General features: G+C 39.2%; 3 protein-coding genes and 1 long non-coding RNA gene across 4 annotated transcripts in view; 1 reads left to right on the top strand and 3 right to left on the bottom strand.

Annotated features, from left to right (window-relative positions):
* LOC136440683 (MAM and LDL-receptor class A domain-containing protein 1-like) overlaps positions 1–5,533 on the bottom strand; it is a gene marked incomplete at its 3' end in the record, with an annotated part of 34,516 nt that extends 28,983 nt beyond the window's left edge. The window contains exons 1-6 of the mRNA XM_066436783.1: positions 5,285–5,533; positions 4,991–5,075; positions 4,594–4,731; positions 3,974–4,230; positions 3,612–3,696; positions 3,123–3,338 (exon numbers count right to left, since the gene is read on the bottom strand). Of these exons, the coding sequence (XP_066292880.1) occupies positions 3,123–3,338; positions 3,612–3,696; positions 3,974–4,230; positions 4,594–4,731; positions 4,991–5,075; positions 5,285–5,533 (1,030 nt within the window). The remainder of the gene's footprint in view (positions 1–3,122; positions 3,339–3,611; positions 3,697–3,973; positions 4,231–4,593; positions 4,732–4,990; positions 5,076–5,284) is intronic.
* LOC136440435 (MAM domain-containing glycosylphosphatidylinositol anchor protein 2-like) lies at positions 110–1,928 on the bottom strand. Its single transcript, XM_066436481.1, has 4 exons — positions 1,674–1,928; positions 1,418–1,505; positions 937–1,074; positions 110–129 (listed from the first exon to the last, which is right to left on the bottom strand). The coding sequence occupies exons 1-4, from the start codon at positions 1,872–1,874 to the stop codon at positions 110–112; spliced, it is 447 nt and encodes a 148-aa protein (XP_066292578.1). The 5' UTR covers positions 1,875–1,928.
* A 7,745-nt stretch (positions 5,534–13,278) lies between the features above and the next one.
* Positions 13,279–14,571, bottom strand: LOC136440312 (uncharacterized). The gene is made up of 2 exons (XR_010756649.1): positions 14,231–14,571; positions 13,279–13,427 (listed from the first exon to the last, which is right to left on the bottom strand). It is a non-coding gene; the product is annotated as an uncharacterized lncRNA (long non-coding RNA).
* Positions 14,572–20,995: 6,424 nt separating this feature from the next.
* On the top strand, positions 20,996–24,490 carry LOC136441006 (uncharacterized). The gene is made up of 6 exons (XM_066437233.1): positions 20,996–21,319; positions 21,834–22,020; positions 22,324–22,468; positions 23,179–23,310; positions 23,484–23,602; positions 24,321–24,490. The coding sequence occupies exons 1-6, from the start codon at positions 21,174–21,176 to the stop codon at positions 24,426–24,428; spliced, it is 837 nt and encodes a 278-aa protein (XP_066293330.1). The 5' UTR covers positions 20,996–21,173; the 3' UTR covers positions 24,429–24,490.
* Positions 24,491–27,843: the final 3,353 nt, after the last annotated feature.

Below are 27,843 nucleotides of genomic sequence, written 5' to 3'. Positions count from 1 at the left end.
AATATACATGTAGTACCCTGGAATGGATCAAGGTAATGGGGTTAGATTGTATGTAAAGGCAACAACTCCCTGTACTCTACTGGCAATGCATTACCCCCCCTCCTTAGGTTCAAGCCGCGATACTCAGTTCTAGACACAACACAGACTAGACACAACAATGATGGGATCATAACAAACTTTGAAATCCACTCTTTCTGACTCTTCACACCAGAGTCACTATAGTACTCCCCAGGGTTCTGCTGTTCTAAAATAGGAGTATGATACTGGGTTCATGATACATTGTACAGCTGCAACGCATTGCACGTGGTTCTTGATGAAAATATCTCACATAGCTCTTACCCTTTTGTATCCTAGTTTTCTGTTTATAAACATGAAATCTTGAGGCATATTTTTCTCCGTTCCTGTAAACCTATATGTTTTAAAATCTAAGGATGCTGATTCATGGTCTTGCAGGGTATACTTAAGCCATGTTGATGTCATTACATGACATCCTCTGGGCACCCCAAAACTGATGTAAGCGTGCGAATAAAAATAAAATTGGCAAAAAAAGTTCATTATGGTGTCTACGTAGTCGAGAAGGATAAACAAAACTTAACACACAGAGGATGGTATACCAGATAATAGATTCTTCATTTTTGTTCTTACACTTCTTCTTCTTTGACATTGGAATTGACTTTCGCATTCTACAGCATCAGTATCCACAATGAGGACATTTATGCCGTAAAGAAAAAAAACAATTATTAACGGCATCAGTTTCCTCATTTGGCAACTACTTTGTACGCGTATACGATTTACGGTATGGCCAAAAACATTTCTTTTTTGGGGGAGAAACTGACGAAAAATGGTGAGCGCGCGGATGCCATCCATATGGTCAAATCAACATGGTCTTAGCCTTATAAGTTATAACAAAAAAAGGATTGAAAGGCATTTCCTTACCAGAGCCAGTAGTGTGGTCCGATGAAGGCCCGGTATCATCAGTCGTTGTAGAGCCCTGTTGACGCGTCCAGTCAAAGTCATCTGTGTTGTCCTGCTGATAGCCGCACAAAGTAGCATCGATGTCGAAATTACAGCTTCCTAAAATGTGATCAAACAGTTTCAAGGCAAACATGATTTGCAACGTCGTTGCTAAAATACGTGGAGAAAAAGCAATAACAGAACATGATGATAATATGGTCAAAAAATGGCACATGTATATTGAATTCTACAAATGACATAACACAGTTCACCGGCAGAGGTCTACAATTAATTGTAAGAAATAGATATGAAAATGAAATATCCAATGTAATTATGATTATAATTTCCCAACATGATAGTAAATCTGTGCGCCCCAAATTAACAGATAGTGTCACTAATTCATGTCATTACAAACTTCACATACAATAACGACCTGTTGGTTCTAGCCTACGAAAGTACATACCGTCACCGCATGGCGTTGATCTGAAACTGACGTCATCTACTGCGATGTCACCATAGATGCCAGATCCCCTGACGCCCTCAAACACGATCTAGTGCAGAGAGGTTAGATCAACTCAACGTCAGCTTATCTTTTGAAGACAAGCAACGCATTAAAACTAGCAATCGTACCATTGTTTTCCTGATAGGTTTGATATTCCAAACATGAGCTTTATATATGCTTTGATATTCACATCATTGATTAGATGTACTATACATACTTTGAAGTTGGTATCAGCCGCAAGATCAAGCCTAGCCTGGTCCCAGACGTTGCCTTGGTCCCCTGCTAGAGACCATATTGGGGTTCCCAGCTGAGTGTTGCCTGTGGGTCTTTGGTAAATGTTGAGTTGATCTATGTTACTGCCGTACATGTGGTACCAGAACTCCAGACATCTGGTGTTGGTAGGCAGGGTCGGAGTCATCAGACGGGCGACGTCTCCTTGCTCTTGTGGACTGGACGCCTCGATGTATATGTAATATCCTTGGATCAAAATACAATTGTTATGATGAGTGAACTTCGAATGAAGAGTTAATATTCACCATTTCACTCCATGAATCATGGACGTTACTACACGCAACTCTGTAGTAAAACAAATGCTTATAGTGATAGCATATATATATACTTACACGTTTATATGTATATACATAACTCATATATGCAAATGTTTTTTTGATACATATATAAATATATATAAATATATGTAAAAATCTATAAATATATATATATATATATATATATATATATATATATATATATATATATATATATATATATATATATATATATATATATATATATATATATATATATATATATATATATATATATATATATATATATATATATATATATATATATATATATATATATATATATATATATATATATATTATATATATATATATATATATATATATATATATATATATATATATATATATATATATATATATATATATATATATTTATATATATATTTATATATGTATTAAAAAAAACATTTGCATATTTGAGTTATGTATATACATATAAACATCATGGAAGAATTAAAGATCCCGAGATCCCGATCGGAGTCTGCAAATCTATGTATAATCCCTTAGATGACCGATTTCAACGTTGATCTATGTCACTTTGGACCAATGCAAATGGATTTGTCTTGAAATTTGGGATCTTTTAATAGGAGGGCGCCCCAACACCCTAGCATCGTTCTACCGGAACTACTACCCTCTGTATATGTATATAATCATGTATAGGCAGGCGAAGATGTGTGCTTGTTCTTGTAATAAAGGTCAGATTTACAATGTCTACGTGCTATAAAATTGATTAACATCAATCACTTACCGTTTCCAGTAGTGTGGTCCGATGATGGTCCAGTGTTCCTAGTCGGGCTAGTACCGTACTGACGTATCCAGTCGAAGTCATCTGTGCTGTCCTGTTGGTAACCGCACACATCCGTGTGGAAATCACAGTCTCCTGAAATACAAGCAAAATCGTATAAAAAAAACGTATTGTAATATCTGTGTTTAAGGAAACGTACAAAACTGCGTAAAAGAAGCCTGCATATAGTACTAGTACATGTATTATATTATTGTATACAACATCAAACGATTAACAAATCATGTTACTTGTCTTGTAGAATCAAATCAAGTAGTATTTTGTGGTTTAATACTTTCAGACGGAACAGCCTCTGTTGTTGTAGCGGCTGGAGTTGAGGCTTCCGGTGTTGTGGGCGCCATCTCTGTAGCCGCACGTTGTGTAGATGGTGCAGGTGTCGTCACCTGCAGGGGTGCTGTTGTTTCAGCTACAGCTGTCACAGGATATGTAGTGCTTTTGCCTGCTGTAGCTGCAGTTGTATCTACAGTTGGTGTAGGTGCCACAGTTGCCCCTGTCATGAAATAGAAGCAAATGATTAGAGTAAATAAGGAATATTGTATCCATTCATTTTGTATCATGTAAATCTTTAATATTGTGTTAACACTTAAAAAAGTAGCCATAAGGCTTTGCAATGCATAATTATATTGATAGAACTTGATAATTTCTCTTTACATACACACAATGCTTACTTCATTTTTTCGCTTTCACATGCACACAGAAGTCATACTAACATCGGCACCATTTTAAACGATACTGAAAACCGAAAGAAAAAAAAGAAACTCACCACCGCAAGATGTTGTTCTTATACTGACATCATCTATGGCGATGTCACCCTCAAAGCTAGACCCTCGCACACCTTCAAACACAACCTGGTGGAGAAATTCACGATTAATCATTACTTTGTATGGAAATATTGCAAAGAATTGCTCTTGTTGTTCCCTTTGCTTTATTCGTTTTATAAGGAAACTATCAGAGGTATTCCACAATGCAGACTTATATGTAAGACGGGTGCTACCACGATCAGTACCCATTGCAGATATACATAATTCATACCATGTTCAATAATAAAACAAGCAACTCTCTCAATCATCGATGACATGCATGTTATCTGATTTCAATGTCAAGTTGTTAAGAGCATGTACGTACATAGAAGTTGCTGCCTGCCACAAGACCCACAGTAGCGTTGTGCCAGGCGTCACCCTGGTCTCCTGCTAGAGACCATTTCGGAGTGCCCAGTTGTGAGCTGCCTGTTGAGCTTTGGTAGACTCTGAGTTCCTCTGTGTGGTCGCCGTACATGTGGTACCAGAACTCCAGACATTTGGCGTCGTTGGACAGGCTGGGACCCATCAGGCGTGCGACGTCTCCTGGTTGTCTATTCGAAGCCTCAATGTACATGTAGGAACCTATAAACAATTGTATGCACATATGCAATCAGCGTCTACAAACAATAGCAGTGGGAAAAAAACAGCACTATGTTTTACTTTTTGGACAGACATGGAAGGCGTGGTACTGCACTCAAGTTTTTCATAACTTATGCCAACAGTGCCACGTATGGAGAACAGCATACCAATTTCTACACCTGGGTGGAGCGAGGAAATTAAGGCGTAAGGGGATTCGAACTCAGTGCCGTTGGGTTCTGGGCTGAGCAATATGTTCCTCCTCCTAACTAGATTATCATTATCTATCTACGTGGTGCCAAGCACTTTACAGAAATGTAAAGAATGAACGATATGATTTACCTGTAAAAAATGGAAGATGTTCCTTACCTATAAGTGAGCCAGGGGTGTGGTCCGCTGAAGGCCCGGTGTCTGACGTCTGTGTTGTACGCTGTTGACGTGTCCAGTCAAAGTCATCCGTGTTGTCCTGTTGGTAACCGCACACATCCGTGTCGAAATCACAGTCTCCTGAAATACAAAACGACAAACATTTAGTAATCTACATTGCCTCCAGCGTCGCCAAAAAGGACTTGATAAGAAAAGGAATCTAGCAGGCTATTATCATAATGGTCTTTAATTTTTATCTATTTATTAATGATTGTCCAATGAGCCAAAATGACTCTACATAACGTTTATTATTCATTGACAGACTAGCAGAATTTGTCAACAAGAATAATTCTAATTCCCACCCCAAACATATATAAATATGACAACAGTTTAAAGATACCTCCACATGGTGTTGTTCTGAAACTGACGTCATCTATGACGATGTCACCCCGGAAACTGCTTCCTCGCACACCTTCAAAGATGACCTAGTCCAAAATAGAGAGATGAGCTTATTGTCACTGCGGTTAATTGCAAACAATACCACATGATGTGTAACATAATATATTTCGACTCAAATACATCCTTATTACAATGGATAGGTTCTTGTTTTGAAATATATAACAAGACATTTGTTTTCATATTCTGATCAATTGAGGGGCGGGGGGGTATGCATGCACAATAGTCATGTACTTACGTTGAAGTCGCTACCTTCATCAAGATGAACTCTAGCCCGTAGCCAGACGTCACCTTTGTCCCCGGTTTTAGACCATGTCAGAACGTCCGGTAATGAGCTTCCTGTCAGCCTTAGGTAGACTCTGAGTTCCTCTGTGCTACTGCCGTACATGTGGTACCAGAACTCCAGACATTTCATGTTGTTAGAAATGCTGGGGCTGATCAGACGTGCGACGTCGTCTTGTACCTGGGACGATGTCTCAATGTACATGTAGTATCCTAAAATAGATTATGACAATTATCATATGACAAGCTGGTATACTACATTAAGGTATGGACTTTGACTTCATGAAAAAACATGAAAAATAAGGAATGAAACATTTTCCAGCTGCTGAAAACATTTTTTTAACTTTTCTAGCAACTCTCATTGTCTAGATGCAGCATGAATGTACAAAATGCAAAACACGTCAAACCGATAGCGTATATAACAGAGTTTACCTAGTATCTAATATCAACCCATTTAAGAATAGGTAAACTCAAGTATGCTAAATCTGATATCGATCAATTGATGTACATCAAAATACATATTATACACAACACTAAGTGTAGACATATGTTATGAGTAAGATTGCTAATTGATGACCTTGATATTCAATACCAATTGTGGTATAATATATGAATCTATATATATTATTGCTCCCTTTGGAGAGTCAAATATTCTTTTTAGAAACATTGGAAAAAATAATGAATCAATGATATCATTCGGTCATCAAAAGAAACATTTTGATCTCTATATTATCAAAACAAACACATCCATGTAATCACACTGGCCTCCACACTGCGTTGTCTTAAGTAGTGCGGCCTCGGCTAAAGAAGCCCTGCTGTTCTCCGATACATTTCTTTATTACTTGTATGACAAAATAAAGACTAGACAAGCCTTCTGTTACCTCTGCCAGTGGTGTGGTCAGATGAAGGCCCAGTGTCTGCTGTCGCCGTTGCACCGTCCTGACGTGTCCAGTCAAAGTCATCTGCGTTGTCCTGTTGGTAACCGCAGACATCCGCTTCGAAGTCACAGTCCCCTGTAATAAGTTACAAGCAATACGTCTTAGGCAAACATTCATTACATGTGACGTTGTAGCACCAAAAAGGCGGGAACGCAACGGGCGAGACAATGTCGTTGGATTGTAATAATCATCTTAACCCGAAACGTGATACAATGTACATAGAATGTATTACAAACAGTATTCTAGGCACATCGGAAGATTAACAGGATCCCACTTTTTTGGTAAAATAATTTGGTTAATTTTCTAAGGTGTTATGTTTACTTCTTTTATTCATATCTCGTGATTCCGTTAACCAGACACAACGGAACATATGAACATCATTAGAAATCTTCATGGTTCAGTCTTAAGTTAAAAAGTCAAGACTGCAGTCAACCAAAATGTAATTACCGTCACTGTTTACAAACAATTCCGTGAGAGAAGTGACACCGGTAACTATGCTGAACTCTATCGTATCTGATAGAATCGTGTAGTGTATATATGGGCGACCTATAACTTAACTATATGACTAACCCTGCATCTAATGATGACAATACATCGCTTGTAATTTCTTAATTCTTCATCAATTAGTACAATTTACAGGTGTGTACAAGTATTGCTCGGAAAGGTATTGTTCATCAACCGGGAGACAGTCAACCCATTGCAATAGCTTAAAAACTCTGAACAAACTTCATATTATAACTTTACTAACGTCTGAAATATTTTGTTGCCTCAGAAAATCTTTAAAGCGTTGCGATGTGTTCCTTACTTACACAGAGTATGTTTTTTCACATACGCATCAATTGATCTATCTATTGTAAAATAGTTGACCTTACCTTGCTGCACAGATAATGTCCACAGATGGGCAAACGCCAATCCCAAAATCACATAGTTCACATTCCTCGAGAAAATAATCCGGTACATCCTCATAAACCTCTAAACTGACACTTGTTTTACTTTCCAAATAATATCCAAAGCAGAACTTCAGAAACACATCCACGTCTTGGTAATATCTACTTAATGATGACTTTATCGGAAGGCAACTACACATACTCGTAAACCAGCCCCTCCTGTTTACTTTGTAGGATCACGCCACTAAAGTCTCGCTTTCTAGGCTTCTCTGTGTTGACTCAAACGTGAGATATTTCAGTAACTACGGGTTTCTTGCCTCCAATGTACCTCTTTGTGAATAGGCTATACTGTTCTATAAAGACTATGACTTTTTTGTGTGTTGTGAGGGTCGAAAATGAAAGATGTTAATGACTTGATTTCGTGGCTATTTTATGACTATCCTCTCAACAAAACAAACCTCCAGATAGATGTCCTCGATTCGAGGTTACCATTCATTCAGTTGAAGACCTTTAGCCCTCTGAGCAAGCCTAAGTCACCCCACCCCAAAACCCCACCTTAACACACGGCGGATATGGCTAAGAACAAACACAGACATTATCTCGTAGCCCGGTAACGAAGAGCCTGATAACGCTTGCTACCTTCTACACACAGCGTAGCTTATTGACTGTATGACTATGCAGGATGTGAAATATCAGTATTTTGATCCACACAGTCTTTCTTTTAAAAATGTGTATGTGCTATTATGTTTGATATATTTGAATAGCTATGTTGAGTTTTTTGGGTCCATCTTTGCAAAAAAAGGCATTTCAGAAATGTATGATCTTGTTGAAAGGAAAAGGCAATGCAAGCTGGGGAATTGATTCTGTCTTGTATAATTGTGTATGTGTCATTGACATGTTAAGTTGACTAGATATTTTGAGTGCTTTGAGTCACTGTTTGCCGAAGCAAGGTTACTCATGAATGTATGATGTGAGCTTTGTTTTCTTCTGTTTCTGCCTCAAGTAAGAAGTTTTGATTCACTCCTTTTTGCCCTGAAAACGCATGTACACAGTTTGCCGTGATCCTTCTATTTCGAGTCAATACTACAAAAATAGACAATTTTGTCATAACACCGCAACGCACTGTACATATCATCGTTTGTAGCCATTCTCTTGTTTGTTTTTAACTTTGCAAACACTACACGCCCTAAGACACTACTTTGCCGGGGTGACTGCACCAAACTTTGGGTGTGTCTTGGAAATGACGTAAAATGTCCTTTAATATATTACCGAATTGACTTTCCTTAACAGTTGACTTGCATCAGATCGACAACAACGTACAGGGTCTAGTAACTAATGGGCTATTCTATTTATTGGAGCCTTATATATATCATAGACAAATCCTTCGAATTAGAATTGATAGTTGCTTATTTTGAAAATTGTGAATGTTTGTTATAGTCTGTTGTTTTTCAATGAGTGATTATGCTTCTTCACATTGTCATGCGGTCCACATCTCAACAATGTTTGTGTGCGAGGTAGCTGGGTGCATGTGACAAGATGAACAAATAACACGTCACAACGAAAGTGGTGCAAAATTGAATTGTATTTAATCACATTATGAAAGGCATCGATGCGTTTGGCTTACTTGTAACGTTAAAATTTTGTTTTTTAAGTCCTACATCGAATGATTTGTGATTGCCTACTTTTTTATTACACTCCAAACCAACAAGCAAACCATTGAAGTTGTAATGATATCGGTGACTATTAGTTCCGCTAGGGGACGCTTCTACAATCCAGTGTTTTTCCAATGCTGCAATGTGAGTGAATATTAGCAAGCATTTAATGATGTCATGCATATGATGATTTATTCAAAAAAGATTGATCGCACTTATTACCAATATATACGGCAGCATGTATATTATATGGTTTAATCCCTACAAAAGACCCTTTTTACACAAATATGCCTCTGCAATTCTCAAGGTCAATACCTAAACTTTTTTTGATAAATATTCTAGATGCCCAAACCATATATATGATACGCTAATTACAGCAACTACAACCTACGCTATAGTGCATAATTACCATTAACTAACATTTGTTCGTAACTTGCTAATGTGATTCATTGGTTACGAAACATGTCAAATGTGTATTCAAACAACATAACATTCTGGTAACATGTTTGCATATAGGCTATGTTTATACATAATACTATTAGTAAGTAAGAATACAGGGTAACACTGGGGGTGCTATGCTTGCAGTGTATAACAAACGCACTAGGTACATGTAATCAGCTCCGAGACGCTAGCCTAGCAATTGAAATATATAGGCTAATAAAACTGACATACTGATTAATAGAGTTTTAAAAATACAGGTATCATTATGAATGATTATGTTATTCAGGACTTTTATTCAATTTTTAGCAACTCAGTGCTTTCCTATATTTCAAATGTTTTTAATTTTTGGTTATCCAATTTTTTTTGAAAGCTACAAATTTGATACCATCTTAAGGCTTGCAGTGTGAACTTTAGGACAATACATTTTTCCTCTTCCTTCAAGATTTCAACATCCTCGAGGTTCCCCAAGGTTTGTGCGTCTTGAGATCGTGGATTGTCTTCGTCCCTCTCAAAGATGTGTGGATACCTCCCTAGAACGATGGAAAAGTACAGAATGGTGAGAATGGAGTAAACAGTCATTGTGGACACAGTAAACAAAAACATGCACCGAAGTCATCAAAAATACACAGACAATCGTAAAGTCTACAAGCGCGATTCTGAGCCAGCCACTAATAATACAACGTGATGACTTCTCTATATCATTGTTACTTTCTCATTGTTAAGCAAGTTGCTTGGTTTAGTTATAGCTCTCTGAACTAGAGCTTACGTTTGTGAACAATTTCATTGGTTCGGTAAGTCACTGGATTACAAAGTTTTGTATACAACCAAGTCTTTTATTCAAACCGACGTTTCGATGACTGTCACCTGTCAACTGTTACTGGTTCTGTTACGCACAACAAGTAGGAGCTAACAGATGCGGTCCCATTGTAACTTACGTTCTTCCTTAATATTTAATTCTATTCTAAGTTTTAACATATTTTTCGTATCATTTATCAAATTTCCTAGTCACTCATAGTAAACAGATTTACAAACGTACTTATTGTCTCAACCAGAAAAGTTTCACAATACATAGAACCAAGTATACTCCTTAGAGATATGTTGCCCCCCTCCCCCTTACCGATCGCCGCCATTTTTGTTCTTGACGTATACGCCCCTGCAGACCACAGCGATGACCGCTAGGAGGATTATACCGATGAGAGCCGCCGAGCCGACAACGACGTTGAACTCCGTCCTCTTCAGTCCGAGAAGGCCTTGATTCTGGTTGACTTCTGTGAAAGAGAACCGACAATTTGATTTGTGATTGGTTTTATATCTTTGCTGAATACAGCCAACAACTCCCCCCCCCCCACACACACAATCGCTTCGTTTTGTCATTTTAGCCACCTTGGTTTTGTTGAGCACTCATGACTCATTTGACAATGAGACGTAAAAACAATTCAATGAGAAAGTACGCAATTTTAAAGCAAGATTTGACAGAGTATATCGGATTTTGACACATCTATTCAGAATATAATCACATCAACCCGAATAGAATAGATATTATTTTGACTTGGGTCGATTTTGTGTCGATCAAATTGTCACTCTCACATTGCGTATCAAAGCAGTGACCAGATGAAAATACGCATTGGCGAGGCACAGATAACTTATAAGATATTTCTTAAGTCTTAAAACTGTCTTTAACTTTGAATCAGAGCAGGTTATATTCCTTTAAAACTCACTAGAAGGTAAAGGCTTAAACACTGTCAATAAAAAATAAACATGTCAAATAGCCAGTAAAACATGACTCCATCTATAGAGTCTTATTTGAACTCTGACTAAAATCTAGCACCCTGGTTAACGTAGTGAAAAGTATTGTATTTGTATACATTCAGCAAGACCTCCCACTAGTACTCAAATTTTCTGACGTATGTTTTCTTACCTTGTTGTGATGAAAGTGTCCACATCATCACAAACACAAGTATCACCAGGAGCCGCCTGCTGTTCACTTTTTGTGCAGAAAACATCGTGACAGAGATGATAATCTTTTCTCTACAGAATCAAACTTGATAGAATCAGGTTGTATCTCGGCTTTAAATTTCTTCTCTCAACTGCTCACTGTCTGATTTTCTTCACCACTGGTGACGTCTGTTTTGCAGGTGCGTCCCTAAGAAATAGTCTAGATTTATAGGCGTTACTAAGGAAGCAAACGACGTTGCGTAAAACGACGTATATCAATATATTCCCAACTCGACTTCTCTCTTTTACAAGACTATCGCTGTAGAATGGTGGATATATAAGGGGCGAAAATATAAGAAAGGTAAAACCGTTACAATATATGGAGGTTGTCTGCTATGCACCCCTTTTGGAAACCTGAACACGGAGGCTATGAGGAGGACTTTGGCCATATTAGTCATGAGCAAATGAGCAGAGCACATAAGTGACGTCATTTTTACATAAAGAATGAGGTAGTAAAGACAACATGAATATTTGCGACAAATACAGTTTCGTCTGTTTGTGTACCCGTTTGCAATAAACGACTCGTTTCGTTTACGAACTTTTATACATTAACTGACTAAACTAGTATCTTTATTGACGTTGTCCATAGAAATAAACATAATACTTCTAGAGGTGAAAAGAGTGTTTCTCCATGTAACACGGGGCGTATAGGTCGATATTTGTTTTAAGTTAAATTGTTATCAAGAGCTGACAAGTGTTCTCTGTGGTTACCTGGTAATTAAACAATGCGAGGGGCGTTTTGTCATCCTAGCCTACTTAATATGTCATCTTTGATTTAGGATTGTTCCATTTCAAACGTTCGTGGGGGTGTTTAGAGTTTTTTTAAATGTGTGGGGTTTTTTTTGGGGGGGGGGGATATATCTGAAAATTGGCATTTTCGCCAAATAAATATAGACAAAGGTAGCTTTATAGTCAGATAAATGGCATTTGTATCAAACTGCTAGACTATATATATGAATGTAGATGTCCAATGAATTGATATGGATAAAGATATAAATAATGAATAATGAAAAAAAGACTACTAGTATTACTAGATGACAGTGGAACGCGGTGAAGATTTTTCAAACTTTTATTAAAATTAAAGAGCTTTAGATCCACAAAACACTATTTCAAAAACATAGCCTTTTTTTGATTCACAACTCTTTTTGACAATGTGTATTTGTATCCATGTTGTTATCTATAGTTGTAGCTGTAGTTTGAAAGAAAGCCGCTAGGGCCAAAACCTAACTGATTCGGGATTTCAGACGATACTTACATACAGAAAGTTGTTTAATTCTGCTGTCTGTTTATTTTGTTGAAAATGCTAATGTGAGCGTAAAATCTTTCTTATGTTGTCCAGATATATCATACACACCAAAGTATGTAAAATACATTGCTATTCCGTTCAGAAACGAATCTATAATGCCAATAAAAACATTATGATGACACCCTTTGCGGAGATATCAAACCTAAACATAATGTACAACATGACTGTACAATATAGCACTTAGTAAAGCAAAGCTTCGACTGCACATGGAGTGATGTAATATATAAGCTGCATCGGAAACTCGTTTTGATCGTCGTCTGCCATGATTCTCTTTCTTCAGATCAGAGAGGATGATCTCAACGGCGTCATGTAGCCACTTCTTCTTCTTCTGTGCTACTTTTATTTCTCCTGTGCATGTGGAAGAACCATACAGTTTACCAGATATAATTACTAAGATGCATAGATGAGTGTAGTCTTACGGTCTAACGGTTGTGCATTTTTATGGTTATGTACTTAAAATAGTTTGGGATCACGTTCATTGTTAATAAATGAATAAATCAATAACTGTATGAAAAGAAAAAATATTCAACGTATAAACCAACCAATTAATCAATCAATGAAGAAGATAGTATGGAATGTTTGAGGTATGTTGCATATGTTTGTGTTTATTACTGAACCCCGGGATAACTTTAAAAGACAAACGCACTCAAGAAGGCTCTGCCCTTGAGGCTTTGCCAAAAATAACTAGAGAAAGACATGTCTTTATGAAGACACAGGGGTTTATCTTGCTACCTATTTTTGGCTCGCCAAGAGCTGAACAAGTATCCCCCTGACACGATCAGTATATAGCCCACAGTGACGATCGCCACACCGACAACAACGTTCAGTCCCACACGGTCAAGTCCGGGAGGACGAACGATGGACGGTTCGCGGAACGAGCCTGAAAAAAGCGACATTTATAGATACATTAATGTAAGATACCACGATTTATCATCTGTAGCCAATATAATCCTCTGGGTAAGTGGTGCAACTAGATAAAACACGCGAACAATCACATGCAACAACAAAACAACAAACGATCCCATTCATAGAAGTATCAAATTATCGGTACTTTAACTAAACTGACATCATTTATAGCTACCATCGTTTTCACTCTTATAAAGCATTAACAAAACGCGGCACTATTTTTGTACTGTTTTAGTAGTACACTAGCGTTGTGTAGTTGTATTATGTAATGGAAAGTCCCTGAAGATAATAAGTGATGTAACATTTGTTCAAACCATTAAGACATTGTAAGTAGAATTTTTGCGCGAAGAAACCTTGTTACTTCAACCATGCAAGACACTATAAAAAGATCGCTAATTGCTTTAAAAATAATTCTCATAACTTTAAAGAAAATCGTACCATTTTTGTCTGCACTATAACTCTACTCTGTTAATTATTAACAGCCGCATTACAATTGTGTGTGCACCTTAACTAAACATCTAGTGACCAGTTCAATTTTTACAGTGGTTCGACTGAATTCTAGCGAGTGGGTGAGCACTACATGTATCGTCATTGAAGAGGTGTATTTTCCACAAAATCTTCCTTGCAAATGTTGTACGAGGCTATCTTTGACGGCTATCAAAAATACAGTACAAACAACGTAATCTTTAACAAACATGGAATACCACGGACTGCTCTTCTTCTACACTTAGCTGCCTATTGAGAATGGCTACAAGCCAGATACTGTGGTACTCTTACCTTGACCCAACGCTCCTCCAGACCACATCAGTGCTGTACACAGCACAGCAAGTACCTGCTGTAACACCGCCATTTTTGTTACACCTGTTTCCTACCACCACTAGGCGCTCGAGACAAGATGTTTCACTTGTTTGAAGTAACCATTCCGTTTGTTCCGGGTCAAAGGTTGAGTACACGTAAGTGAGTACCTAGCCAAACATTTAAACACGAGCTGCCTAGATGTCGCGGTGGTCTTTCTTTGTTTGCTTGCTCTAAAACAAGTCGTTTCTTACACCACTATACTGTACAACCACCAGCCTCAAAGTCATTCTACAGTAACAGTTTTTTCCACGAACAGCAAAACTATGTAACTCCCTGCCAGCCCACTACCCCCCCCCCCCCCCCCGACTATAATCTACAAAGTTAACCTTCAAAACAAGCATACACTGCTATCTCTCACCTCAGCCACATTCCCTTTAAACTAATCAATTAGTTAAATGCTTAAAGAATCGGACTCCATACGCATACGGCCTTGCATTGAGCGAGATCTTAAAAAGAAAATTATCGACCCAACCCACCACCAATTTGTTGCTTAAACACTATTGATTGTGACAACATTCAGCATGATATCAAAATGGCAATGAAATGAAATGTCCTAATCTTTCTATCAATCATAGGAAACTAGTGTGGTTTGGAGTACTTTCTGTGATTCGTTGTATTTTGTCCCAACATAGAGCACACCGTAAATAATTTGTTTACAGTTTACATAGAGATATTAAGAAAATACCAAGTTTTTACGTTAAAGATTTCACTGACACTTTGAAGAGTGAATTAACTAGACTTTTTGTAGTGAATAAAACAAGTCACAGGCTGCAACCATATCATGAAGAACAAACAATACATGCAGAAAGTGCTGTTAAAAAAGCGGTGTTTCTTTATTAAAAGGAAATAGACGAGAAAAATGACTATCGCTTAAAAATACAAACAACAGCAATGAAGAAAGACTAAATAGGTATTGAATACAAAATCTCTAAATATAAGTATTTTGCACCTTCAATTTACGTGTAGCTTTAAGACTACCTTTTATAATTGATTGCAAAGCATATTGTATCACCTTACATGTAGCATAGTATGGTATAGGTAAAAGCAACAATACAATCAAACATTTACAAGTATTTACCTCTCCATTGGGAAAACCTGGCTACTATTTCGTTGTCACTTGTACTTTTTTGTTAAAGTACTCCATTGCGTTGCCACTATGAACAGTTTTGACTGTATGCATCATATAATATAGCAGTAATTGTGGATACCGCGCCCATAGATGGCACTTAAGATACAGCTATAAATCGAAGAAAGCGTTTACCATGTAATTGTTACAAGCAAGAAACATTCAAATTGTTTAATCTTTCTTCATAGCGCGTAAGGTATATGCTAACGTTGATGAAGGTTAGACATCCAGATAGTAAGATACGCCAAAAATAGTTACTCAAGCAACTGGATAAAATTTTATCCAGTTCTTGAGTAACTATTTTTGGAGTGTATGCTAACATATCTTAAAGCCTATTGAATTTACCCATGTATGCAAACGATAACATTATAAACCAGTATGAAGGGTACCTATATTTCAGCTTGGTATTTTCACTGTTAAATTACACATAATGTTCCATAGTAAGGTACCATGTAAGTTGTTTTTATCGTGGATCATATTGGCATGATCGTAAAGCAAAACTGTAAAGGAGTGGCGGCCATCTTGTTTATGTCTTCTTCCATCTGCGATGTTAGGAGTCAGCTACTGCTCTGGGGTTTTGGGGAGACGAAATTCACTCCTGGAAAAACCCAAAATAAAAGAATGGTATATGACGAGTTGAAAATCAACTTTCTATCGATTAGCCATAAGAAATAATGCGGTTCAAGTGTCCTATTGGGTAAAAGAATCACAGATTTGTTGTTATCAGCATTTTAACAAACATGCTGCAGTACTTATAAATACCGCTAGATGCTGCTGCGGAACGGTTTTAGATTTACCTGCGTGACCTCATGACGATGTGGTAGAAGATAGCCGCCATAATCCCGATGACAAAGAGCCCCAGACACACCGACACCCCAACCACAACGTTTAACCCCACCGTGTCCATTCCGGCTGGGCGCACGATGCTGGGGTCTGCAAACGAGTCTGGAAATAAACAAATTTTACATTCAACGTACATAACAAAAATGTTATACTCCAAACATTGTTCTGCTCTTATGTGTCATGATTGAACCGATTAAATTATTATATCAAAAGAATTTCCACTAGAGGTAATTTAAGATGGAAGTGTAGAGAGCCCTCTCCAGGGTAGTTTTTTTTTTTGTTAGCTGTTACACTGTATACCTGGTTCCCACATTGCATCTATTATCTGTAAACTAGACCGGCTATATATCTTCAACTAGAACTGTTATGAACCTATAAGAGTGTCGTTGTAAATAAAATTAAGTATAACTCACAATAGACACTACACATAAGGGAGAAATCGGGCCAACTTGGCTTATATATTTGATATTTGTAATTAGTAAATTAATCCAGTAACTATAGAAATGAGACGTAAGGGCCATAACTTCTCGTTTACTTCGCAATCTAAAAGTGCGTTTACAAACGTTATGAATTATGAATCAGCAGTCGTATTGAACAGGTCTATTGATAGTCTATTTTGTCGTACCTTTTTATTGTTTATTTTGCCATGTGAAGTGTTGAAACCTAACCCTACAGGCATTTGTTTACTATTGAATGGGGAAACTGAGCCCAGGAAGAAGAAAATACTATATTAAGGAATGAAGCAGGTTTTAGTGGCCTACAATTCTGTTCGTGTCACATGGTATCTTGTAGGATTACCAGTATAAGTAAGTAATACGCAAGTTGGCCTTATATTCCAACTAAGGTAATTTCACGCCACGTAGAATATATTACTGAAGGGGTGGGAGGGGGGCGTACACCGGAAACGGCGGTGAATTAGACAAAGGTGAGAGAGGTAATATGATATGGAGTCTGCAAACATGGTTTCTATTGGGAAGACTACAGAAAAGTAGCAATATCAGGATCACTTGTATAGACTAAGTACCAAAATTTGTCACCCTATTTGGACACGTTTCTTCCGTTCGTAAAGTAAACCCCAAATGGTTCTTGAGTATTATGAAATATGACGTCTTCTGCGGTTGATCTATCAACGGAAGAAATGTTCCCGAATAAGACACACGATTTGAGCAGTTAGCTAGCCTGAGAAAGTCCAGTTGGCAAAACATCCCACCGGTTTGGTCTGGTTTTACTGTTATCCCAACCATATGACAGAAATCTCGATGAGACAAGGAAATCATGTCTCTTTTTAGTCTTGTTGTTTCGAAGCTCACCCAAGCAGAAAGTGTGTTTGCCAAGTTTGCCATGCTGCAGCACACACCCAAAGAGACATTCCCGTACCCACCTTAAATTTAAGACAAACCACACATATCTGTCTTGTACTTATTCGATTGCCTAAGACATTCCAATAGAAATTCTTGAGTACATTTGTTTAAATCCACAAGCGTTAAAGTTGTTACTGTTACAACGTTTGTTGTTATGTATCTACCTGTGAGTTATTTTACCTGACGAAACAAAAGTCGTGCTACGTGACACCTGTAAAAATCTAAGCCTGTCCTGTGGCATCTTTACTGTAACCGCTTACGCGAAATGACACCCCGCAATTCGCCTATATCAACGTTTTATCTAGCTCTAGATCTCGAGTATTAGATTTTGCATCGTTGACAAACTTGACTGAACGATATGTTCAAAACATGGGCTGTTAACGTACACAGTGCGACTATACAAACATAACACCGCCTCAACCTAAGCTAGCTGTCGTTTTGTACATTAAACATTGTGTGTGTTAAGAAAGCATCAAAATGTTTGTATAAAAGGACTGCGAAGTACGAACTGAGCCTAGAAAAATGACTAAGCTATGGATACACATTTCTACATGTTCACTGTCCTCTGGTTTAGAAGACAAGTTTGTTGACATACCGCTAGAATGTTTGGCTCAGATTCAGATCTAATTACCTCTAGTTTAGTGCTATAGCCGCAAGGAAAATGGCGTCACCCAGGTATGTTTACCTAGCTCTCACAAACAACGGTTAAACAGTTGCAAGAGACGATTCTATGTTTGAACATCGTGGATTCTACCGGCTACCGTTTTAGCGTTGTTTCAACATCAATCGTGTAAATAGGAGAACGTAGCCTTACAGTTATAACTGTTCTCACACTGTTTTCGACATACACAGTGCCAAAGACTTGTGGTTGACTTCTGGCAATGCCTCTACAAGTCTTCTTAGTTTTGAACTTAAGTTTAACCCTCATGTACCCAAGTTTCCTTACCTGCACCCCATGTTGTTCCAGACAGCACCAGGATCGGCCCAAACACAGCCAACAGGTGGTTAAAGAACGACATTTTTCCTCACGGAGTTCGTCTTGTATGTTGCTCAGGTTGTGTAGAGTGATCCGACTCGCCGGACGACTTTTTGCGGTGTCGTCTTTCAACCGTTCCGGGTCAACGGTTCGGTAAACGTGCATGTACTTAAGTATGTGTTTTGAACCGGTTAAGTGGCAATAAAAATGTCGCTAAAACAACTGTACATGTCTTGTACATTCAAGACAAAAAAGATATAAAAAGATGACATTTGTTACCAAAGTTTTGCGTGTATTTTTGTTTTAAACATATATATTATTATGTGGTATCGAATTTTCGACGCTTTCTTTGGTACATTTAGAACATTAATGATACGTTTTCAATAGTAATGTAGACCATGTTGCAATTGTGATTGAATATCATAAGAGATACATGTACATAAGTAAGGACCATTACCAAAACACGAATAATGCAGTCTTCACCTGTCAAGGTCAAAGGTCACTATTTCAAGGTCAAAATACGCCACTATTTACATTCCACCATGTGCCAAGTTCGTAATTTTCATTACCGACTAGTTGCAAAAAGATAGGAGATTAGTAGCTGGGTAGCCACGGATTAGTTTTAGTAGAACCTTTTAACTGTGGATTAGACTTCAGCAAAAAACATTTCCGTACAACCGCTGGAATATATATAACAGTATAATGATTGCAATTGAACGTAAAGCAACAAGAATATCCCAGAAATAAAAGCACACATAACAACCTCTCTTTTCTTTGGGGAACATTTCGCACTTTCTGTACTTCAGTTTCGTTCCATGTCGTTCGGTTTCGCACTTTCTGTACACACAAAAATATTCTATTTCTGTATATTACATATATACACACTGTAGTATGGGTGAAATATAACAATAAGTGAAAATGTATAACAGTTTCCTTCTTGCCGATAGCATGCCACGATCTGAATAATATTCGTACTATTTAACACAAGAAAACATCAATATGATTAGAAGCTGAAGTAACTCAGCTCATCCCCCTCCCCTAAACTGATGCCTAGTCGAAGATACGTAACACTTCATGACCGAAACACTTTTTACTGTCTCTTGTTGCGTGATATTCAACACCAGTCATGTGACAAAAACAAGAATATTTTATACTACTGTTATTTAGAAAATTAGCTTCACCCGTACAAATTGCTGTATACATTTTTTTTTTTTTACATTTGTATATCAAAGCTCTTATCTCACTGGACCCGGGAAAAGTTGGCGACCTCGCTACGTCCCAAACTGAAACTGTGTTACCCTTGACTTTATTACCTTCGCCGAGAAGGTTATGCAGAGGGTAGTGTTTGTGTGTGGGTGTGTTTGTTTATAACAAACAGCATAACTCTAGACGGCTTGAATTGATTGTCTTGATATTTGGTAGGTGGGTAGATCTTGATGAGACATGGATATGATTAGATTTTGGGTCCCCTAGCGGCTTGTTACGGTACTGCAGCCGAACTTCCTGTTTTTATATCTCGTGTTCTGGACATGCTATGGTCCTGATTTTTGAGTGGTAGATAGTTCTTTGGACAGAGAGTAAGTGGTGCAGGTTTTGGCTTTTTTGGAACTGCAGGAGCAGGTTTTGCTCCCCTAGTCATTTTGTTGTTCAAATAATCATTGGCCCGAGTCTGCAACACCTGATAGGAGCTTGCCATTCTCACACGAAAGTGGTACAAACAAATGTACTCATCATACAATCTCAGGATGTATACAAGCGCCACAATTGCCTAGCCTGGATTTTAGACCCCCAATCTTTAAAAGATTTATCGTGTGGTAGATTTTTTAGAGATTGGGGATCTGGTATCCAGGCTAGGCAATTAGGGCTCTAGCATCCAGGCTAATAACTGCCTGTCAGTTAAAATGATTTCCTGACCCTCGCTACTGACAAAGTATGAAATTCAAATCAAAGAAACCTGTGTAAACCATCTGTGCTTCAAAGTGTCTTAGTTGTGATGATACGCACCCAGTCATCATTGTGATGAGAGTCTTGAAACTCTTGCGATATGCAGTAAGCAGTAGTAATCTAGTCATGTATTTATTTCATAAAAAACTGAACAAATCGGCACTGAAATTTCCATTCTTTCTCTTATACAATGTACACTACGGAGTAGATTCATCTTTAATACCTGTAAGTGACATTCATTGTTGTCGACAAAATTAATATGTTAAGACTTGCATATTAACTTTAACTTTCATTCAAAACGTTATAAGCCCACAGTAATGTCTGTAAGTAAGCGTGCACGGAGAAAGGACTTATCTATATAATTATGTACTATTAATGTACTGTTGTAGTTGTATAGTAAAATCTTGCATTCACTGCCAAAAACGATTATGAAATTCTTCTACAGCACAATTTTGTTCCTACCTATTTGTGTAAGAAAGATAACTCATCCAGCTACGAGAGCTTCCTGATGTTCCCATACTGTTGATAAGTCTGGAATACATATAAAGAACGACTTTGCTGAGACCCCGTGAAGCCTTTGCCAGTTGTGAGCAGTTTCGCATCCTGCCGAAAATGAAGCTCTTCGTCGCGCTCTTAGCTGTCGGGCTGCCTGCCCTGGCCGCCGCCCACTCCTGGATCGTCTGTACGGACTACCTGGAGAACAACGGCTGGTACTGGGATCAGGCCAAGTGTCGGGGATGGCCACGAGCTGCCACATAGTGAGATGCGTTTTACCATAATACGATATCATGCTACCGATTGAAGTATGTATATTGTAATCTCCAAGCAGATCCATAGGCTGCGAAGACCGTATCAAACTGGCAGAAGAAGTATGTTTGCTTGGATTGCTATACAAGCTCCTTTTTCCAGTTGGATACGGTCTTTGCAATCCATTGGGCCTGCTTGGAGGCTATGTATATTGCCCTTGTTACTTGATATTTCAAATCTCCGAATGGAAAATTGTTGTCACCGGGTTCCCTTTGGAGTAGGTTTGTAGTAAGTAACTACAGCCATCACCGTAGTCACCACAGAACTCTTTACCTAAAACAAGGAGGTTAAAGATGGATATTTTAACTTCCTCGCACAAATTCAATGTATCAAGTATTCGCCACAAAACATCAGTCTTAATTTCATCATGTGGTCGTTAATGGGGTATTTTCAGGCGCGCAAATTATTATGCGTTCAGAAGATAGAGTTATATCACAATCACGTCTGCCCTTATATTTCATTCAGTTACAACCTTCGGTATGGAGCATTCGGGACGCATATTGACAACAACTACACATGGCGCCTGGACAACCACCCTGAGGAGCGGGCTCTGTGTAGAGAGTCCCGAGATGACGACCGCCGATACACCGAGGAAACCCCCATGGCTGCCTACTTCCTGGGTCAGGAGGTCGTTCTGACTCACCCGGCAAACGTAAGACATATTTCCGATCAATACTATTTCCATCTTTGTTTGTTCGTTTTATTCAGATCTCCATTAGTGTTTAATTTTTACAAATTTTACACTATTGTTCCTAGAGTCCGCTTAGTTTAAATACAATGTACGATCAAATCAAATACAAGGAACAAAAACGTATGCAATTTTTGACATTAAACAAAAGCAAATGCAGTGAACATAAAAGTGAGCAGGAGAGGTCGGAGGTCAATATAAAATGTGACAATACTGCTCGCTTTGCTGCTGTTTTGGTACGTGTCTACATTATTCTCGTCACTCTAGAACCACGTGGCGGAATCCAAGTGTAGATGGAGGAACACCATGGACTGGGAGAACCTGATATTTGTGGTGGACGGAGACCAGGACCCCTGCTGTATCGACTCTCCCAAACTCATCCAAATCATGGACATGGGGGCGTCGCCATATGGTACTTCGTAGAATCCTTCTCTGTCTCGCAATCATTTGTTTCACATGTGGTCTAATAGATACTTTAGGTTTAAGCGGTCAATCTGCAAGGTAATCTACTGCTCTATTTTTCACCTTATTTGTGGTACATACCGTGATGTAGGCCGTGATCTTCCGGATGCCAAAGTGCTGTCAGCCTACCCAAAGCCTGGCTTTCAAAACGTGCATAAGTTTTGTCCCGCCACTGTCACAAATTGTCTAATGGACAATCTAGGGTTGTTGTTGCTCAATACTGTCAATCTACAAGCCAGTCAATAGTTGTGTTTTCCCCTTTTTTGTGATGCATACCTGTAGGGCGTGAGCTTTCCGATGAGGTGCTTGCCACCTACCCAAAGCCTGGATTCCAGAACGTGCATTAAGTTTTGTCCCGCCACTGTCACAAATTGTCTAATGGACAATCTAGGGTTGTTGTTGCTCAATACTGTCAATCTACAAGCCAGTCAATAGTTGTGTTTTCCCCTTTTTTGTGATGCATACCTGTAGGGCGTGAGCTTTCCGATGAGGTGCTTGCCACCTACCCAAAGCCTAGCTTCCAGAACGTGCATAAGTTTTGTCCCACCACTGTCACAAATTGTCTAATGGACAATCTAGGGTTGTTGTTGCTCAATACTGTCAATCTACAAGCCAGTCAATAGTTGTGTTTTCCCCTTTTTTTGTGATGCATACCTGTAGGGCGTGAGCTTTCCGATGAGGTGCTGGCCACCTACCCAAAGCCCGGCTTCCAAAATGTCCCCAAGTTCTGTGAAGATCCTGACGATGCCATGGGGACCTACAACTTCACCGTCCCGATGGACTTACAACCAGGTCATGTACACTCGAAACGTTCGCTACTTTATTTGCAACTGGTCCTTTGCCTTTCTGTTATCGCGTCTCACACAGTTTGGGCTTTGTTGTGTGTTTTATAATTTGCCTTACTGCCTTTTTCAAGTTTTGTCCTCAGTCAATAAATATTTCTAATAGCACAAGCTTCCCCTTAGGCCGCCATATCTTCGTCTGGAAGTGGGTCCGCGACCCTGCAGTCCCCCCCTTCACCACCTGCTGGGAGGCTGACGTGTTCGCCACCAAGGCGGGGAGAGACGCGCACTACCTGGCCACGGTAATCTTTACCTTTCTTGATCTTTCCTGAATGAAAATGACCCCTTTCAACACCAGAATACAAGGAAAATGAGGTGCAACCATGCTAGAAGAGTATTGCTCACAGCAATATGTGAGCTGTTAGAGTTTTACACGTTATTTCCGCACTCGCCAACAAGCTTTCGGTCCTTCAACTTCAACTTTGATTACCCCCAAATAACCCCGCTAGGGGCAAAGTAGGGGGGAGGAGGTCCCAGGCTAAGGCGGGCAGGCCTCCAGCCTGGCGCGGAATGACTCAACGGTTGGAGCAGTAACAACCGCGCCAGGCAGGGCGTTCCACTCGGGTATGGTGCGGGGGAAGAATGAATGTTTGTAAGAGTCTGTCCGGGCGTAAAGTGGTTGAAATTTGAGCGTGTGGCTCCCCCGGGTGCGCCCCTGAGCGCCATTTCTGTCCTCTGACCCTTCTCGTTGGCAAGTTGAAGTGACCCGAAGCCAGTGTGATTCTTTGCGGTTTGTCAAGTTGTCATCATAGATTGGTTACAAATTTCAGATGTCAGTGTACTCTACTACGCTACTGTGCTGTGAATACTAGATATCAGATTCTGTCTCTTTTACGACCAAATCGGCGTAAGAACAACCAACATAACTGCACTCTGAGCGTTCATAAATAGTACAATGATTTCTAGTTTTACCGCCATGGATTCTGTATTTGCTAAGCCATATTTGTTTCCTACCTACAGGGTCGGTCCACCGAGGACATGTGGGATTTCTACAAAGTCCACAACATCGTGGACGGTGTGATCATGGACCCGGTTGACCCGTCCATCAACGAGATCATCACTGGATGAGACGAAACAAAAAAACGGCATACAGCTGCCTACGGTGGCGAATAAAAGTTTCTCAGTCTAGATTACGTGACTCATCTCGTGGTTATAATTCAATACCTAATATGGAAATAACTAGACCAAAAGGGTTGTTGTTGTGGCGCCCCTTGATTAGGTATGTTTACTCCATACAGGCCAGTGATGTAGGTAAAAATAAGTACCTAGCTTCGGTTAGGGACGTTCCTCCGATGGGACGCTAAATGGAAGTTCCGTGTTTGAGGAGAGCCAAATATCGAGCATGTGAAAAAACAAAACCATCACGCTTATCTTGGGAAGTGGAGGTCCTTCTCTGTGTGAGTGGATCAAATTTATCTGTCTGGATGTGCAGCTTGTACTGTTCAGTACCAACCTGGTGTGTTGCGCCATGGGGCGGTTTACCGGTGTGCAGTACAAAAAAATACACAAAAAAATAGAAAGCAAGCTGGTTCACCCCTACTATTATGTTCTTTAACTTACAGGGGTTGGGCGCCCAAGTGACCCTCATACACAGGCTACCATTCCTTAGAACGGACGATAGATGTGTAAAATCATGGGCAAAGCCATACGTTTGACTAAACAACACCAAAGCCAAGGACTCTATTAGGGAAAACAGGTTGTTGTAACATAGCAAAAGGACGTCCAGTGTGCATGTGTCTTTTAAAGCTCGATCGGGAAATCATGAATAGACAAATTGAGCCCATTCCCCAAAACTTCTCCCATTTTGTTTCTCTTTTTTTAGGATGGGTAAGCGGTTCGGCTAACTGTAACACAGTTAAAAAAGCTGTATAGACACAACAAAAAGCACAGTACGACTTTCGTCCGGTCAACTATAAACTATAAACTAATACAAATACAAGAGAAATCTTGATTGTTTCTGCTTACTGAACAATACAGACTAACGCACGCGAATCTCTAATATCTCCATACAGTCAGAAGGGGTTAAACGTGCGTGTCAGTATCGTTTCTAATCACAAAGCAATATTTTATGTATTAATGTATTTTTGCATTTTATGTGATAGCCTAGCCTCTACCAGGATCCATTCGTGGCTGGAAAGAGTGGAAATCGAGGAGTTGGCCAGCCCATAGATACAAATTACCCCTATTAGCTGGCCAACACCTCTATTTGGCCGATTTCTACTTTTTCCAGGCCCAAACGGATTCTCAGTTCTTTGGTATTAATCAATTTACGTCTAGAGGGACGCTACATTTAGACTACACCTCTCTCTCTCTCTCTCTCTCTCTCTCTCTCTCTCTCTCTCTCTCTCTCTCTCTCTCTCTCTCTCTCTCTCTCTCTCTCTCTCTCTCTCTCTCTCTCTCTCTCTCTCTCTCTCTTCTCTACTATCAAACGTGCACTCTGGTAACTAACATCTCTACAAACGTACCTTTAAAGGACTAAGACGCCAAGACAAGCAGTTAATGTTTACCGTGACAACAGGTTACTGGTCCAGCAAAATCTTCTTGCCTCAGTGATGATAAGTGACAGGAGACTGGATGTGATGCTGATAGGTTGAACAGGTCTCGTCAGAGCTTCTGTCCGAATTAGCAAGCGTCTATTTGACTCCTTATGTCTCAGAATGACTAAGCATTTCTTGTAAGGTAATTTCACGCATGACTTAGCGCTTATGGCGAGTGGTGGCTAGCCTCCGTTGCAGGCTCTGAACCGCCCTTTTGGGGGACTAAATGATACACTTCTTGCAGCCAACCCGTAACTATCAGCCAACCCTGTAACTATAGCCGGCTAGAGTTACAGGGTTGGCTGATAGTTACGGGTTGGCTGCAAGAAGTGTATCATTTAGTCCCCCATAAAGCCAAGTGGCGGCCTTGTTAGCTTTGCTTGGCTCAAACATGCCGTCACTGCATAGTTTTCAGACGTCGAGATGGAGACGGGGGGAGAGAAATCATCCCAGGTTCAAGTTATTCAAATCTTTTTTATCTTTAATGCAGTATGGTAGTTTGGTATCGAACAAGGACTTGTAAAGTATTGTTCAGCAACAAAGTAATGGTTCAGCATAATTTCTGTTTATGGATCTCTATAGCCGGTGTAACTGCCATCTGACACACCAAGCACACACATATTAACGAGATCTTTAGCGATTTTGGTCCGTTTTATTCTTTTCTTGTCCATTATCCTTCGTCACAGCTTCCAGCCGACTTGTGGTGACATCAAAAACTATCTGCAAAGGTGATCAATAGAGTCTCGGCCATTTTGTTTTATGTCTTCTTTCGTCTTTGATGTTCGGAGTCAGCTACAGCTCTGTGGTTTCGGTGAGATGAAATTCTCTCCTGGAAATAGTAAAAGAAACATGAATGTTATGCGTCAGTGAATTATTGTTTCTTGATATAATTTGGGACTGCATTCCCAACACCACATTAACTATCTATATATATTATACAAATACGTTTGGTACCGCATTTATAAGAAGCGACACCTATGGCTGCAGTGCAATGTGAACCAGCCAGAATTACCCTGAGGAAAAAGGCGTTCATGAAAATACAACTCTTCGCTGTGTACGACAATTTTTCTTATTCTGTTTCTTCATATAGATTTTCTAATCTGTAACAGTGCGATGTAAGTGGCATGGTGGGTTATTAGTATACAGTTTGCTTGTAAAGCGCAGTTTTACATGTTGCAGTGCATACGGTAACCGCTAGATGATGCTGTAGAATAGTACAGTATAAGAATTCTATTTCTCATAATCTACGTGTTATTTATACTTTTACCTGCGTGGTTTTATGTACACGTGGTAGCAGATTGCCACCATCACCGCAATGATGACGAGCCCCACGCACACCGAACACCCGACCAAAACGTTAAATCCCGCCTTGTCCAGTCCGGGAGGGCGAACGATGTTTGGGTCTCTAAACGAGTCTGGCGATAAACAAATTTTACACTTCAATGTACATCTATATATACAGAGTTTTAAAGCAGGTTTCTGTGTCATATTCAACACAAGATCGTACCACAAAAATTAGCTTATATGCCTCTTAGAAAGTGCAGTTGGCAAAATATCTAACAAATTTGGCCATTTTTTACTGTTGATGTAACTATGGTGAGAGTGCCGTTGATGTTTCTAGTGCACACTTCTTTTCATCGTTGTTGCTCGAATTCCGAAGCTACGAGGGTCAGTCAAAAAGTAATGCAATGTTGTTTCATAACGGGCTTATTTGTCCATGAAATATGAAGTGCGGCACAAATGTGAAGGCACAAATCTTACTGAGACCACTGAAATATCTCAGCTTATTGTTCAAATTTTCATGAGCGACTGAAATGATTTCTAGATGACCACGCCCTTGAAAGTCTGTCAGAGGTAAGGATCCGTTCCCATGACCCTTACAGTTACTGTACGAAGTTATTTATACCTGTAATTATGTCTGTATAATGATAAATGTCACTATAGGC

Source organism: Branchiostoma lanceolatum, chromosome 8 (genome assembly GCF_035083965.1).
Source record: "Branchiostoma lanceolatum isolate klBraLanc5 chromosome 8, klBraLanc5.hap2, whole genome shotgun sequence".
In the NCBI taxonomy this organism is placed as follows: domain Eukaryota; kingdom Metazoa; phylum Chordata; class Leptocardii; order Amphioxiformes; family Branchiostomatidae; genus Branchiostoma; species Branchiostoma lanceolatum.
This window is presented reverse-complemented; position numbering and strand designations above follow the sequence as displayed.

Excerpts from the sequence above, each read along its gene's own strand:
- LOC136441006 (XM_066437233.1), top strand. The coding sequence starts at position 21,174 with ATGAAGCTCTTCGTCGCGCTCTTAGCTGTCGGGCTGCCTGCCCTGGCC. Across the intron at positions 22,021-22,323 it reads TTCTGACTCACCCGGCAAAC|AACCACGTGGCGGAATCCAA; the intron begins GTAAGACATATT and ends TCGTCACTCTAG. Across the intron at positions 23,603-24,320 it reads ACGCGCACTACCTGGCCACG|GGTCGGTCCACCGAGGACAT; the intron begins GTAATCTTTACC and ends TCCTACCTACAG.
- LOC136440435 (XM_066436481.1), bottom strand. The coding sequence starts at position 1,874 with ATGACTCCGACCCTGCCTACCAACACCAGATGTCTGGAGTTCTGGTAC. Across the intron at positions 1,506-1,673 it reads CGGCTGATACCAACTTCAAA|ATCGTGTTTGAGGGCGTCAG; the intron begins GTATGTATAGTA and ends TCTCTGCACTAG. Across the intron at positions 130-936 it reads GGACCACACTACTGGCTCTG|AACTGAGTATCGCGGCTTGA; the intron begins GTAAGGAAATGC and ends TGTTGTGTCTAG.